We start from the raw sequence: 14,761 nt of genomic DNA on the forward strand, positions 1-14,761 counted from the left end.
CTCCCTGCTCCATGGGAAGCCTGCTTCTCCCTCTCCCACTCCCCCTGCTTGTGTTCCCTCTCTCGCTGTGTCTCTCTCTGTCAAATAAATAAAATCTTTAAAAAAATAAATAAATAAATAAAGTGCCTGCAGGAATGTGTAACCATGGGCAACCTCCTGCACAGATACCATGATGGCCGAGCAGGAAGCTCTCACCTGGAGCCACCAGGTGACTCATTCAGCTTCCATCTCCTCCCACCGCAGTTATCTCTGCGCTCTGTCAGGGGTGGCCCATGTGCTCTGTGGTCTCTGTGTTGGCGGAAGGCTGTCTGTTCAGCCTCTGGCCACACTTGTCCTGCCCCCATGCTGACCCAAGTGTCTGTCATCTTAAGCCCACGATGGGTGTGTAAGTCGGGGCGTGTGGGGGAGTCAGTAGAGGGGGCTGTTAACCTTGGCTGTGGGTTTGTGTAGGGGCCAAATTTCTGCACTTTTGCATAGAGCACATAAGGTAGATATTTTATGGTTGACATTGGTCTGACTTTTGTCATTTTTATTTATTTTTATTTTTTTTAAAGATTTTATTTATTTGACAGAGAGAGACACAGCGAGAGAGGGAACACAAGCAGGGGGAGTGGGAGAGGGAGAAGCAGGCTTCCTGCCGAGCAGGGAGCCCGATGCGGGGCTCGATCCCAGAACCCTGGGATCATGACCTGAGCCGAAGGCAGACGCTTAACGACTGAGCCACCCAGGCGCCCCTGACTTTTGTCATTTTTAGTGTAAACTTCTTGATGTTATTTGTTTTATGGGTAATAATACCTACGTGTGAATGTGGGCACCATGGCCTGAAGTTGTGTCTGCTGCTGGAGAAGCACAGAAGTATGTCTTCTCGGGAGGCTGGTGCTCTGCATTTTGTAAAGAGGTTAATTTGAAATGAGGAAACGTCCATCCCGACCCTTCTGGTGCCTTTGTCTTGGTCATTTCTTTATGGCGTTGAAGGCTCTGTAAGAAGACAGAACTCTTGGAGCACGTTGCTTTGTTAGGAAGCCGGCTCTCCTTCTCCCTAGGGGCTGGGTGGTCCTGTGAGTGACACCCGGATGCTGGGCAGAACCCCATCTGAAGGCTGGCCATGTCGCTCTGGTGTGGGTGATGATGTTCTCGCTTGGTGGAAAAGAGCTCCGGCCCTAGATTTGGGTCTAGACCCATACTCCCTCCCACTGGGAGAGTGCAGGTGTGTGTGTGTGGGGGTGCCGGTCTTTGTCAGCTGTGCCGTGTTGTGCACCTGGGGGGGGGGGACCTGTGTTACTGCAGGAGCTTGAGGATGGTGCCCACATTCACACGTAGGTATTATTAGCCATAAAACAAATAACATCAAGAAGTTTACACTAAAAATGACAAGAGTCAGGCCAATGTCAGCCATAAAAATCTCTACCTTATATGATCTATGCAAAAATGCAGAAATTTAACCCCCCAGCCAAGGTTAACAGCACCCTCCACGACCCAGGGGGCTGTTGCCAGGCGGCTGGAGAAGCAGGCCGAGGTGCCTGTAGCCCGCGGTGCCACCCGCAGAGGAGGGACGGACTGCCGATGAGAGCAGAGCCTGCACAGATGTCAGAACAGGTGTGCCCAGCGAAGGAAGCCAGACAGAGGGCGCACGTGTCCCCCTGTGTGGTCCCATTTACGCAGAGTTCTAGAAAACGCCTCCTAGTCGCTAGTGATATTGGAGGTGGGGGGCACAAGGGAACTTTGGGGTGACAGAAGCATTTACTGTCTTGCTTGTGGCAGCGGTTTCGCGGGTGTGGATGTATCCTAGAAGTCATTACGGTCTGAGCGTTAACGATATGCGGTGTGGTGTGTTGCACTTCGGGAAAGCTGTTTCTAACAAAGCAGTTTACATGCCTTTCTCTAAGGGAACTAGACTTTTAGGACTGGGGGAGAAGGGCTGGGGCAGAGCCATGACAGGTGTGGGCTCCTGCCAACAGCCACTGTCCTTCGGGTCTCGGTGAGGACCAGGCTCTGGGACGGGCAGGGGGTTGCTTGGTGATGTGTCATGGGTGTTCTTGCCTGGCCTGGCTGCTGGCCCTCGGGTGCACGCTGGTGACAGCATGGCAGCGTCTGAGCGCAGGACGCCCCTCCCCCTCGGTTTTGTGAAGGTGAGTGAGTGACACTGACGCGGTGCTGTTTGTAGTATAAATTGTTATTTGTCTTGTCAAAATAGCTGTCAGTTAAATTTGTCTATTTCATGAGCTAATGTATCCTTTAGGGTTCTGTAATCTCACAGGGTAAGATTTTTTTTTTTAAGATTTTATTTATTTATTTGACAGAGACACAGTGAGAGAGGGAACACAAGCAGGGGGAGTGGGAGAGGGAGAAGCAGGCTTCCTGCTGAGCAGGGAGCCCGATGCGGGGCTCGATCCCAGGACCCTGGGATCATGACCTGAAGGCAGATGCTTAATGACTGAGCCCCCCAGGTGCCCCTTTCGGGTGTATTTAAGAGATGTTGTGGGATGGCTTGAAGCTTGACCTACTTCTAAACTTCTATTTTATTTTTATTTGTTTACTTTTTAAGTAAACTCTTCGCCCCAGTGTGGAGCTTGAACTCAAGACCTGAAGAAGAAGAATCACATGTTCTCCCAGCTGAGCCACCAGGTGTCCTGGGGGCTGTCTTCTCACTTTGCAGAAATCACTTCAGGCATTTGTTCCTTTTGGTTAGTTTAGTTAAAATTACTTGATGTGGGGCGCCCGGCTGGCTCAGTCAGTGGAGCGTGCCACTCTTCATCTTGGGGTCCTGAGTAAGATAAAGAAAGCAAGCTTCAAATTAACTGATGTGGTGTGCGAGTCCACTCAGCAGAGCGTGCACACCTTTGCAGTTTGCTGACGGCAAGCAGATAGCTGTTCGTCAAGTATTTTTAGGGGTGGAGACCATTTTCATTAACTCTTAGTAGAAAGTCCCAGGGGAGGCCTGAGAGCATTTCGGACCAGAGAGAGGCACTCAGCGGGGAGAGAGGTGCACGCAGCTGTAGACAGCGGTGTTGCCACGGGCGGAGGAGATGGCCGAGAGCACTGTGCGCATCAGTCCGGCCGTATCACAGATGACCAGCGGTGACCGGAGTAGCTCTTACCGTGGCCCGAGCACCAGTGACCATCTGTGTGGGGACTGTCCTTGCTGCACAGTCGCCTGGAGGTGAGGGAGCGGGTGGCCTTGGGGTCCCGTGGGCCCCAGGCCCCAGCACTGTCTGTCCGTGCACCTTCGAGTCACGTGTCACAACCCTGAAGGCTGTCCTGGGCTGAGCGCGCTGGGGAGGAAATGAGCCGCGGCAGGTACTTGTCGCCGCTCCCGTTCTCGCGCTTCAGTCACAGAAGCTGCCTGAGGGAGGCGGCTTACCTCCGTCCCGCAGCAGGTGGTGGGGTGAGGTTGTCCCGGAGCAGTGGCCCAAGGGTCTGTCTGCACTGTGAGCCGCCTGGGTGGAGGGACACTGGCCACTTCGGTGTGGTGGTCTCCCTGAGGTCACTGAGTAGCCCAGCCCAGCGGCCCAGCAAGGACAGGGGAGCCTCGGTGGGGGCAGGGTTAGTCAGAGCGAGGCAAGGACAAGCTGACCACCAGGCCGCCTCCTTGGCCCTTCCTGCCTGTCAGCCAGCTTTCCAATTTAATAATAAGAGCTGACAGCTTCCTTCTTTTCTTTCTTTCTTTCTGGAGAGAGAGAGTGAGTGTGTGCGCCGCGTGCGCGCCGCATGCGCGCGCACACAAGCGGGGGGTGGGGTGGGCCAAGGGGGAGAATCTCCTGCACATGCACGTGCACACAAGTGGGAGGGGCCGTGGGGGAGAATCTCGTGCACGCGTGCGCACAAGCAGGAGGGGCCGAGGGGGAGAATCTCGCGCACACACACGTGCGCGCACAAGCAGGAGGGGCCAAGGGGGAGAATCTTGCTCACGCGTGCGCACAAGCAGGAGGGGCTGAGGAAGGGGCAGAGGGGGAGAATCTTGTGCACACACAAGCGGGAGGGGCAGAGGGTGAGACTCTCGCGCACACACGCGCACAAGCGGGAGGGGCCGAAGGGGAGAATCACATGCGCGCTCACACAAGCAGGAGGGGCCAAGGGGGAGACTCTCGTGCACACACGGCGCGCACAAGCAGGAGGGGCCGAGGGAGGGGCTGAAGGGGAGAATCTCGTGCACACACGGGCACGCACAAGCAGGAGGGGCCGAGGGAGGGGCTGAAGGAGGGGCCGAAGGGGAGAATCTCCTGCACACACGCGTGCGCACAAGCAGGGGGGACCGAGGAAGGGGCAGAGGGGGAGAATATCGCACACACAAGCGGGGGGGGGCCAAGGGGGAGAATCTCCTGCACACGCACGCGCAGACAAGCGGGAGGGGCAGAGGGGGAGAATCTCGCATACACAGGGGCGCGCACAAGCAGGAGGGGCCGAGGAAGGGGCAGAGGGGGAGAATCTCGCGCACACATGGGCGCACACAAGCAGGAGGGGCTGAGGGAGGGGCAGAGGGGGACAATCTCACGCACACAAGCAGGAGGGGCCGAGGGAGGGGCAGAGGGGGAGAGTCTCAGGCAGACTCCCTGCTGAGCACAGAGCCCGATGCAGGGCTTGGCGCCGGGCTGGATCTCAGGGTCTTGAGATCATGCCCTGAGCCGACATCCAGAGTCGGTCGCTTAACCCACTGAGCCACCCAGGCGCCCCCAAGAGATGACCGCTTTAAAGTGGGAACACTGTCCCTGACTCCAATCGCGGGTCTGCCCGCTTTGGCGGCCCACTCTCCTGTGTCTCCCGTCTTCCAGGCCAGGCCACCCCACCTTACTCTGTCCCCTGCTTTTACTTCATATGAGAGGCTGCATCAGCCTCTCCCCAAACTCTTTGGTGAGGCCCTCTGGTGTTGTCCCAGGTCAGGGGCCTGGCTGGGCTTTGCTTTCCGACTTTCTCATCCTCCCGCCTGCGTTTTCATCAGCGTATGACAGGCCCCGGCACCAGAAGTATCTAACTTGCGTCTCCTCGTCTCGGGAAGGGGGATGTTGAGCCGCTGTGTATGGCGAGCACGCCGTTGTAACCTATTTTACCTGTAAGCAGACGACCGTGTCACATACTGTGGGAACCAACGAGTGCACTTGTCTGGAGAGGGGAGCCCAGGGGTTGGAGCAGGGCACGAAAGCTCACTCCTCTCTCTCCTTCCTGCTCTTCGTTTTTATTGTTCCTTCCCAGAGATTCTGTAACTCTTTAGTTTTCTACAGAATTTTTAAAAACGCAGAACAGAAACCAAATCCCCACACCTCTCCTGGAGTTGTTGCAGGAGCACTGGTCTAGAGTGAGGCCCTGACTTGCTCCCGCCGGCCAGTGCGTGTGGGCCTGAGAGGCATGCTGCTTCTCTTGTCTCTGGTTCTGCAGGCAAGGACCTCCGGCACGGCCACAGGACTAGCAGAAGGTCCTGCAGAAAATGGGGAGGAACATGCTGGTTAGGCAGAGCAGAGCGCTAATCAGGACCCAGGTCCAAGCTGGAGCTGCCCTCACGTGGGCGTCTTGATGTGAGCAGGGCACGCAGAGGACGAAGCCAGCATTGGCCACTATTTGCACAATGATGAGGTCTTCTGGCTTTCCTTATACCTTAGGAGTTTGAGGAAAGACACGTGGGAGAAGGTGCTCACAGCCCCTTCTTCCTACCTACCTGACTCAAGGCGGGACTTGGTGCTTTTGGGGCTGGGGTCTCCTGACCAGCCCTCTGCTGAAACAGCTGTGGTGGCCAGGTACACGCCACACGCCTGGGGTCTGCCTCTAAGTGACGGCAGGGGTGGGTGAGGTGTTCGAGGCCCAGGGGAGACAGGCTGGCCGTGAAGGGGTCGTCGTGGAGGTGAGTGATTGGAGCCTTGCGTTCATACGTTGTTCTCTCCACTTTTATACAAGTAAACATTTCTTAGGATCAAAAATGTGTTCGAGAACTGACCAGACTAAACGTACAGAGGAAAATCCAATGAGCAAACTACAAGGGAGGATCTCTTACTCCGAGGTCAAATTTGGGGAAATTTGGGGCTTTCCTTTGTCAGCTCCCAGGGCTGGGGGCACACTCCCAGCCTCGGACCAGGGGTGCTTCTGCACTGGGCCCGGTGACCCGGAAGCAGGGACCCAGAGCCAGAGTCACCCCAGGAGCACAGCTTCAGATTGGGTGCGGGTGGTTCTGGCGTCTGGCAGAAGGCACTTCATCCAAACCCACAGCGACTCCCGCAGGAAACGTTCTAACAGCGGCCAGTCCGCAGCGATGGGTGGCCAGACACGCGAGCAGGGGCCACCGGAAGCAGACGCCAGAGTAAGCCTTGGCAAAGCTCCAGACATGGGGTGTCGGACAGCCTGTAAATGTAAGCTCTCTCCAGCGTGACATTCAGGGCTCGCTGACAGGTTCTCCAGACAACAATAGAGGGAGCAGTGAGGTAGTGACCTCAGGCAGCCAGAGAGATCTTCCAGGGCCCTTGCTGTGTGCCGGTCCACGCTGGCTGCCCAGCTCCCCAGCCCCGGTCGCACCCCTGCAAGAGCCCCTGCAGCGCGGCCGCTGTGCCTGAGGAACTGCACTTCTAATCCATGTAATTTTGATGACATTTAAATAGCACATGTAGCTAGTGGCCACCATAGAGGATGGTTTAAGAAATAAGATCTACAACAGCCAAAATAAAAAATCCCACGGATGGATTGAACAGATGAGTCCATTAGAGGATGAGCCAGAAGGAAGTTTCTACAGGGCAGCAAGAAGAACAGGAGGTGACTCCGAAGCCTTCACACAGATGGTGTGCAGTGGACTCAGGAAGAAACGGCCTTCGAGGAGCAGCCATTGGTCCGGCAGTTTGCGGGGATGGGCAGATGGCGAGCGGGGCTCTGTGCACCATCCCAGAGGGGACTCCACGCCGACGGGGGACGGCCTGACATGCTCGTGGTCAGTGTGGGTAGATAAGAACTGATAAATACGTAGGTGACCACAGTCGTCTTCGGGCTTCAGAATACATCCACGCAGGGAATTCAGGTCTGTGCAGCAGTAGTTTGCCGGCTGCATGCTGCCAGGCTGCCTCGAGGTCCTAGAATCGCCCAGAAGGAGAGGGCCAGGGCATCAGCAGACTTGAGACTCTGCTCACTAAGGACACCTGCTATGGTCTCTATGGCAACAGAGCTCCTATCCTGATCCACTTGTGTACATAGTATACAAGGGCTTGAGCTAGTAGGGTGTAGGTCTTGCAAAGGGACAAGTCTGGACATAGGAGTGACTTTGCCAGGGGCAGGGCTTATGGCATCTGTGGCACTGAGCACAGTGCCAAGGTCAGGGTCAGGAGGTGGGGGTCGGGTACAAGGGCCTGGTTTACTGTCTCTGTGCCAGGCACTGCGGAGGACACAACCAAGGAATCAGAGCTGGGGTGGGGGGGTCAGAGCAGGCATGTTAACAATGATTCATTTCAGATGCAGAAAATAAACAGACCAGAGAAAAGGAGCCCATGGGGCTTCCTTGACCCGTCAGCCATGAGGCCCACCTGTCACCTCAGCTGACCAGAGACCACCTGAATTGCTTAGGAAAGACAGTGTGGGGATGTTGGTGTGTGGTCCCCGACATTCCCTCCAGACCGACGTGAATGCGAGAGGCCGGTGGGGCCAGCTCGTCAACCTGAGTGTGCAAAGCTGCTGCAGGACAGGAACCTGAGCGCTTTTCTGGAATGCTAAGTGGAATTACTGCTAAGCCCTGGAAGGCATGATCTTTATGTCAGAACAACCAGGGACAGAACGTGAAGGATAATGCAGTAGGTGCCTGAATTGCTGAGTAAAAAATCACAAGACTCTTACTCAAGGATGCTTGACTGAGGAGGTTGAAAGGAACGTCCTTGTGGGGCGAGCGCGCAGATTAAGGCTGTAGGTAGTGGGGCAGATGGAGAGGTCTAATCGACATTTCGCCTGGGTGGAGTGCAAGTTAGTTGACTCTTTCATCCGGAGGATTTCTAGGAGATAAGAGGTCTCACTAGGTGGAGAAGCAATGCTTCTGGTATCAGATAATCAGGTGGTTCAGGGCAAACCTGCTGCTGAGAATAGCTAGAAATGTTGAGAACTATTTTTTTTTTTTATTTACTTTATTTTATTTTTTTAGAGAGAGGGAGAGGAGCGGGGAGGAGCAGAGAGTGGGGAGAGAGAGAATTTAAAAAAAAATCTGATCGAGGGGCGCCTGGGGGCTCAGTCATTAAGCATCTGCCTTCAGCTCAGGTCGTGATCCCAGGGTCCTGGAATCGAGCCCCGCATCAGGCTCCCTGCTCAGTGGAAAGCCTGCTTCTCTCTCTCCCACTCCCCCTGCTTGTGTTCCCTCTCTCACTGTGTCTCTCTCTCTCAAATAAATAAATAAAAGCTTTAAAAAAACAAATCTGATTGAAGGTGGGGTGCTTGTGTGGCTTGGTCAATTGAGCGTCCAACTCTTGGTTTCGGATCAGGTCGGGATCTCAGGGTCCTGAGATTGAGCCCCACGTCGGGCCCTGCGCTCAGCGTGGAGTCTGCTTGTCCCTCTCCCTCCCCCAGCTTGCGCATGTGCTCTCTCCACCCCCCTTCAAATAAATAAAATCTTTAAAAAAAAGAAAAGGCTTTGCAGAACTAACCAGGCAGGAAGGAGTGGCCCCATTCAGGGAGAAGGGAACCCAGGTAGGTGAGCTGGAAGGCATGGCCGGCTCTTGGACTCCAGCTGCCAGGGCCTGCCCAGGAGGGAGGTGCCCCACCCTCTGAGGAGGTGCAGTCTGGAAGAACACAGGCCCTCCACATGTCTGCAGCCCAGTGCAGCGGCTCTCCATTCCTGACACTGGGTTAAGGTGGCGGGGTTCCTGGTGCCCCAGCGTCCTGCCATGTCAAATGCATATGCTCTGGAGAAGAGTGTGTCGTCCTAGGGCTGCCCGGATACAAGGATTTCCACACACAGTGTCTGGTCCTCTGTCCAGAATAGCCAGATACTGAATGAAAAGTAACCATGTGCTCAGGGATGTAAGACAACATGATTTAAAAAAATGAGAAAGAGAAAACCACAGGGATCCAGATAATGTAGCTCATGGACACCTTCTTGGTGAGACTCTCAGGGCTGGGGCAGGGGGTGCCAGAGAGCGAGGGAGTGTTCGTAGGCTGACGGGCAGTGCCAGGTATGAGCAGAAAAGAAAATAGTGTATTGTAATCCACCGGATGGAGTAACAGTCCGAGTCTACACACATGTAACTAAAGGCAGGTGGTGAGAACATGTTTTTTTTTAAAGATTTTATTTATTTGAGAGAGAGAGCACAGAGGGGAGAGGGAGGAGCAAGCTCCCCACTGAGCAGGGAGCCCAATGCGGGACTCGATCCCAGGACCCTGGGACCACGACCCGAGCCGGCGGCAGACGCTTCGCTGACTGAGCCACCCAGGCGTCCCCAATGTGTTCCTTACAGTGGAATACCAGTGAGGAAATACAACCGAATGAAGGGGTTAGAAAATCATCGCGTGGTAACAGAATTTGCATGTAATCTCAGAGTGTTGCCCCACAAATTACCTATTAATGACAAAAGAAAAATAATAGAGTGGAAAAAGTTGGCGGGCACTTGGTTTGCTACCACTATTGGGACCAACCAACCTCAGTGTTTTTGGGGTGACTGAGCATCATTTCTGTGACATTCCTGCCAAAAAATGCCCACTGTGAATGTCACAGTGAGGAAACCATGAACTGTTGTGCAGAGTACCTGGCCTAGACTCTTGGAAACGTCATGTCGGTGAGAGTGAGGACTGAGGAGCCGCCCAGGTGAAAGGAGGCAGGAGACACAGGACTGTCTTAGAAAAGAAAAAGAGCTCTAAACGTGACTGCTGGGACAGTGAAGCAGATCTTTGTCCTTTGGGCTAGCAGCTGGTGTCGCGTCCGTGTTGGGGTCCTGCTGCCCTTGTTCGTGGTGCGTCAGGGCGCAGCGCCCTGTGAGGGATGGGGACTGGGACGTGCTCTGGCCCTGGGCACTAGCAGTGGGAAAGTCGCCGTCAGCCAGCCTTAGAGCCCGTGGGGCAGTGCGCAAGCAGGTGCCTCGCCGCCTTCCGTGGAGCAGGCCACGTTCCCCAGGGCCCAGGGGGACAGGCCTCTCTTCCAGACCCTGCTTTCCGTTCCCGCAGACACACCATGCAGTCGAGTTGCTGGATCATACGGTCATTCTGTTCTGTTGTTTAGGAACTGCTGTACTGGGGTCTGGTTCCTTAGCGGCTGTCCCATTTTACATTCCCAGCAGACGTGCACAAGGGTTCCATAGAAGTAGGTTTCCAACCCAGAGAGAACATCTCTGGAGAATGAAGGCGATGAAGACAGCCCCAGCTGCCGGCAGCCGCCCCTTCCCGAAGGAGACCGCTAAGAGTGTTCTTCAAGCAGAAAGAACCAGCTGTCACCTGGAGACTCCCTGATGCATATATGCGGGTAACTCTAGGTGACCATCCACGGGACAAAACCATACTGACAGTGTCCTGTGGGGTGTAAGACGTTTAGAGTTAAAACACAGGGGACCGACAGCACGTGAGTGTGCGAGTGAAGTGAATGGAATTAATTCTGACCTTGTGTTGCCGGGGAGGAGGGACTTTGATACGTCAGGGCACCTGCTGTGATCTTCACGGGAACCACTGAAAGCATCGTAAAAGGGTTATTTTGTTAGAGAGAGGAGATGGAAAATAAAAATTATCTCAAAAGAAGGCAAGAAAGAACTAAAGAATGTGGAACAGGAGGACAAACAGAAAGCTAGTGACGAGACGGTGGACGACCCCCTCTCTGTCAGTGATCACACCCAGCACAGCAGGATCAGATGATGCAATTTGAAGAAAAAATTGTCCAGCTGGATCTTAAAAAGACTGGGTTTTACAGAAGACACACAAGAGTAAAAATAAAATATATCAAGTTAAACGTCAAAAGAAGGAAACCCAACGTTCTGCAAACAGCAACCAAAGAGAAAGGCAACGCAGAGGCAGGGCATGTTCGCGGTTGGGCATGTTCGTGTCCATCCCATCGAGGTTTTACTCTGAGAACTTTGAAAGGTACGGAGAAGTCGGAAGTTTCTCTACCGGCAGCACCTGGAAAATTGGCTATGTTGGCTGTGCCCGTGCGCGCGCGCGTGTGTGCGTGCCTGTGCTCTGGTGCCTGGCTGTCTTGTGGGGACACGGTCTCCCCCACTGGCATTTCCTCTCGCCGGTCACGGGCCAGAACTTTGTCGTGTCAGCCAGCAGCGAAGGCCCAGGGCACTCAGTCTTTGTCCCAAGGGCCAGCTTTGCTGTCTAGAAGGTTAAAGAGGTAAACAGATAACCAGGTAAACAGATAACCGGCTTCTTCTTCTCTCTCCCCTTTGTCATCTGAACTTAGAGCTCATGTACATAGTGGGGTTTGCTCTATACTAGAGGCTGTAGAAAATTAAGAAATTGTGTTTTTCTTGCTTTCTGCCTTAAAGATGGACTTTTTATTTTCTTAAGTTTTGTTTATTTAAGTAATCTCTGTACCCAGTGTGGAGTTTGAACTCACCACGCCGAGATCAAGAGTCACATGCTCCACCAACTGAGCCAGCCGGGAGCCCAAAAGGTGGACTGTTTGTCCATGTGAAAGGCACGCTGGGGCCCTGTCTGGGGAGGGAGCAGACAGTCCTGCTGGACGTGGGTCCTGCCGTGTGGGGGAAGGGCAGAGGCCAATGCCCGCAGGGAGCAGAGCTCCAGGGCCACCGCGCTCCCCAGCATGCTCTGTGGGCTGGGCCTTCCGTGCCAGGCTGCCTTTTTCCCTTTAATTTGAAGGTTTTTTTCTCGTTTGACCAAATGGGTATTTACAGAAAGTTACCAAAGTTTAATATTCTTTAAATGAAACAGGGAAACGAAAAAACAGTTTATTTAGCACTTAGCCTGGGATCAGAATTTCAGTAGTGGTTATAGTGGTGACAATATTGGTGGTTTTATTTTTTTAAGTATAGAAGAGGAATAACAGTGTCATTTAAAAATAATGTTTTATGATAGGGGTGCCTGGCTGGCTCAGTTGGTAGAGTGTGCGACTCTTGATCTCCAGGTCGTGAGTTCAAGCCCCATGTTGGGCCTAGAGCTTACTTGAAAAAATAAAGTAAAAATAAAAAAATTTTATGATGTTGCAGGCTCCCATCATTTTGTCTGCTTCACATCAGATATACTCTAGATGAGGAGGTATAAACAGACAGGGCCAGGGACAGGCTGTCTGTGTTGCTGTCCGTGTCCCCATCCCTTCCTGCAAGCCTCTGGGCGGACCCCGTTCCGAAGAACGGGCGCTGCCCTAGCTCGGCCGTCTTCGGCTGGAACCAGTTCGCGGCCTCCGAGGAGGGGTCAGTCTGCGGCGGGTGGGTCAGAAGAGCGGATGTGCTGTATGGCAGTGACTTACTCCTCTCTGGTGCGGGGACGTGGAGCTGGTGGGTAAGTTATGTGGCTGTGTCGCTGGCCACCCATGTGGCCTCCTGGCTGCAGTGGGAGGATCACCTGGTACTCCTCTGGCTTTCGTGGCCTCAGGTACTGCTCCTCCTGAGGCAGTGGATGCCAAGACCGCCCGGGAGAGTTGGCCCCACTCGGTCGGGCCTCTCTTCCAGCCACGGTGCCTGGCCCAGCCCAGTCCTGCACATCCTGCGTGATGGGTGTTCAGGATACTGAGGTACCTGGTCCCGGGTCTTGTCAAGCGTCTTTTCCACTGAGTGTGTGCATGGTTAGGATTGGGGCTTGCAGAAAGTTCTGTCGATCGGTGATGGTTGTCACTCCTTCTGGGGTCTGAGGATTGCACCGATTCATCCCAGGTTCCCCCGGCACTCGGTACGGGTTGTTGTTCACGCGGGTGACAAGCGTTCGGTCCTGTTACCAGAAGTGAGGCTGGAGCCCAAGGTGGGACTGCGTCCCGGGCCTTGTGTACAAATCACTGAGCGCTCGACATGGGTACCCCAGCCACCAGGAGGGCTCGACGGGCCCCCGTCGTGCTGGAGCCGTCAGAGAACCTTGCTGTCGTTTGTCACTTGGCCTAGGATCTGTGTGTCGCTTTAGGAGGACAGAGTTTGGGGGAGGAGGAGGGGTCGGATCGCGCTGCGGTGACGTGGCTGTGGGGGGTGGGGGAGGCGCCTAGACAGGAGAAGAGCGCAGCCTCCAGGAAGAGGCCCATGGAGGGATGACGAGGACTGGCGTTGAAAGTTACTCAGAATAAGGTGGATTATTCAGTATTTGGTGCTAACAACCGGCTCTCCATTTTGATGCAAGGGAATGAGGTAGATTATATACCCAGCATTTTAGGTAAAGTTCGAACTTTAAAAAGAAAGGAACTATTGGAGCATTTGAGGAAAAATAAAAGAATATATTTTTAATGTTGGAATGAGGAAGGCCTGCCTACTAAGATACAAAAAATATATGAAGGAAAAGATTGGTAAGTCTGATTTCATAGAAATGAAAACCTTTGTGTGACCAAAATCAATCTAAACAAAGTTAGAAAAGTGACATTTAGGGAGAAAGTATTTTTCGCATGTGTAACTGGAAGTTAGTAGTAAGAATATTTAAAGGCTTTGGGAGATTCCTGAACATCCCGGTGGAAAATGGACGAAAGGTGTGAGCAGGTAACGGACAGAGAACAGGGTGTAAATGATGTGTGAACGGCTGCCCTGTCACCTCTCGGGGAGATGCAGACTGAAACCCAGCAGCATGTTCTGGCGAATCTGCCCTGAAGGTGAAGGAAGTGATGAGAAGGCAGCGTGAGGTGTCCCTTCCCTCCTGTCTCGCACGTCCCATCCTGTGACGGTTCTCAGACGTGTGCACGAGGGTCCTGTTTTAGTTGGGTGCGTAAAAACGCACATCCAGATGACGGTCTGTGTGCTCACCGAGGCATCTGTGTAAATGCACAGGGAAGGTCTGGAGAGACGTCTGGGAAGAGCAGTGGGCGGAGGCAGGACGGACACCGGCCCCCTTGTGCCGTCTCCTCTGGAGGGTTTGCGTGTGCAGTTCCGGAGCCAGGGCGTCCAGGTGACTCGGGGAAGGGGGTGAGTGCCACATGTTGTTGGGCCACTGCTGACCTCTGCTCTCTGTTCACAGGTGTGGGTCCTGGCGGGAGCCCGTCAACCCCTACTATGTCAGCTCTGGCTACGCTCTCGCCCCGGCCACCAGCGCCAACGACAGTGAGCAGCAGAGCCTGTCCAGCGACGCTGACAGCCTGTCCCTCACCGACAGCAGCGTGTGAGTGCCCGCCCCTCGGCCGCATCCTGTGCCGGTCCCAGCAGGGGCCTGTCTTCCTAGGAAACGTTGTGCGGCCCCCCAGCTGACGCACAGACAGGCTGCACTACCCGAAGTATCATGACACATCCTGACTTTGCCATAGGCTTCTCTCCTGGGACCTTTGAAAGAGGGAAAACCGTTGGGGGGCGGGTGGTGGCGCCAAGAATGCTTGCTGTGCAGGGGTCCCTCTTTGTCAGGGCCCTGCTGTCATTGTTCCAGATCTAGTCTCTATCACATACTCTGCGTAGGCCATGGGACGACAGGAGCCGGATGGGAGCTGGTACGGCTGGTTCTGTGCCGGCCCCGGTGCCTGGAGGACTCAGGGATAGCCGCTGGGGCTGCTCGTGTCCGAGAGGCCTCGGCGACCGTCCAGAGCCCCCTGGAACCTCAGCGTCCCTCAGGGGTCACAGTGGACCTTATTCTTCCATTGTCCTCTCCAGGGAGGCCTTCCCTTTGTGGGAAAGTACTTATTTTCTGACACTTGGCTTTGCTTTTTGGCAGGTGGCTTTTTGGGACCCAAATGCACCAGAAGTTTGATGGTGTAAAACACTCT

The 14,761-nt window shown here is 54.3% G+C and overlaps 1 protein-coding gene across 2 annotated transcripts in view; it reads left to right on the forward strand.

Moving 5' to 3' along the window:
- AXIN1 (axin 1) overlaps positions 1-14,761 on the forward strand; it is a 56,128-nt gene that overhangs the window by 20,846 nt on the left and 20,521 nt on the right. For both annotated transcript variants that reach the window (XM_032425757.1, XM_032425758.1), the window contains exon 2: positions 14,029-14,169. In XM_032425757.1, coding sequence (XP_032281648.1) covers positions 14,029-14,169 — 141 coding nt within the window. The remainder of the gene's footprint in view (positions 1-14,028; positions 14,170-14,761) is intronic.

This window comes from Phoca vitulina, unplaced genomic scaffold, assembly GCF_004348235.1.
Source record: "Phoca vitulina isolate PV1807 unplaced genomic scaffold, GSC_HSeal_1.0 scaffold33, whole genome shotgun sequence".
Classification (NCBI taxonomy): Eukaryota; Metazoa; Chordata; class Mammalia; order Carnivora; family Phocidae; genus Phoca; species Phoca vitulina.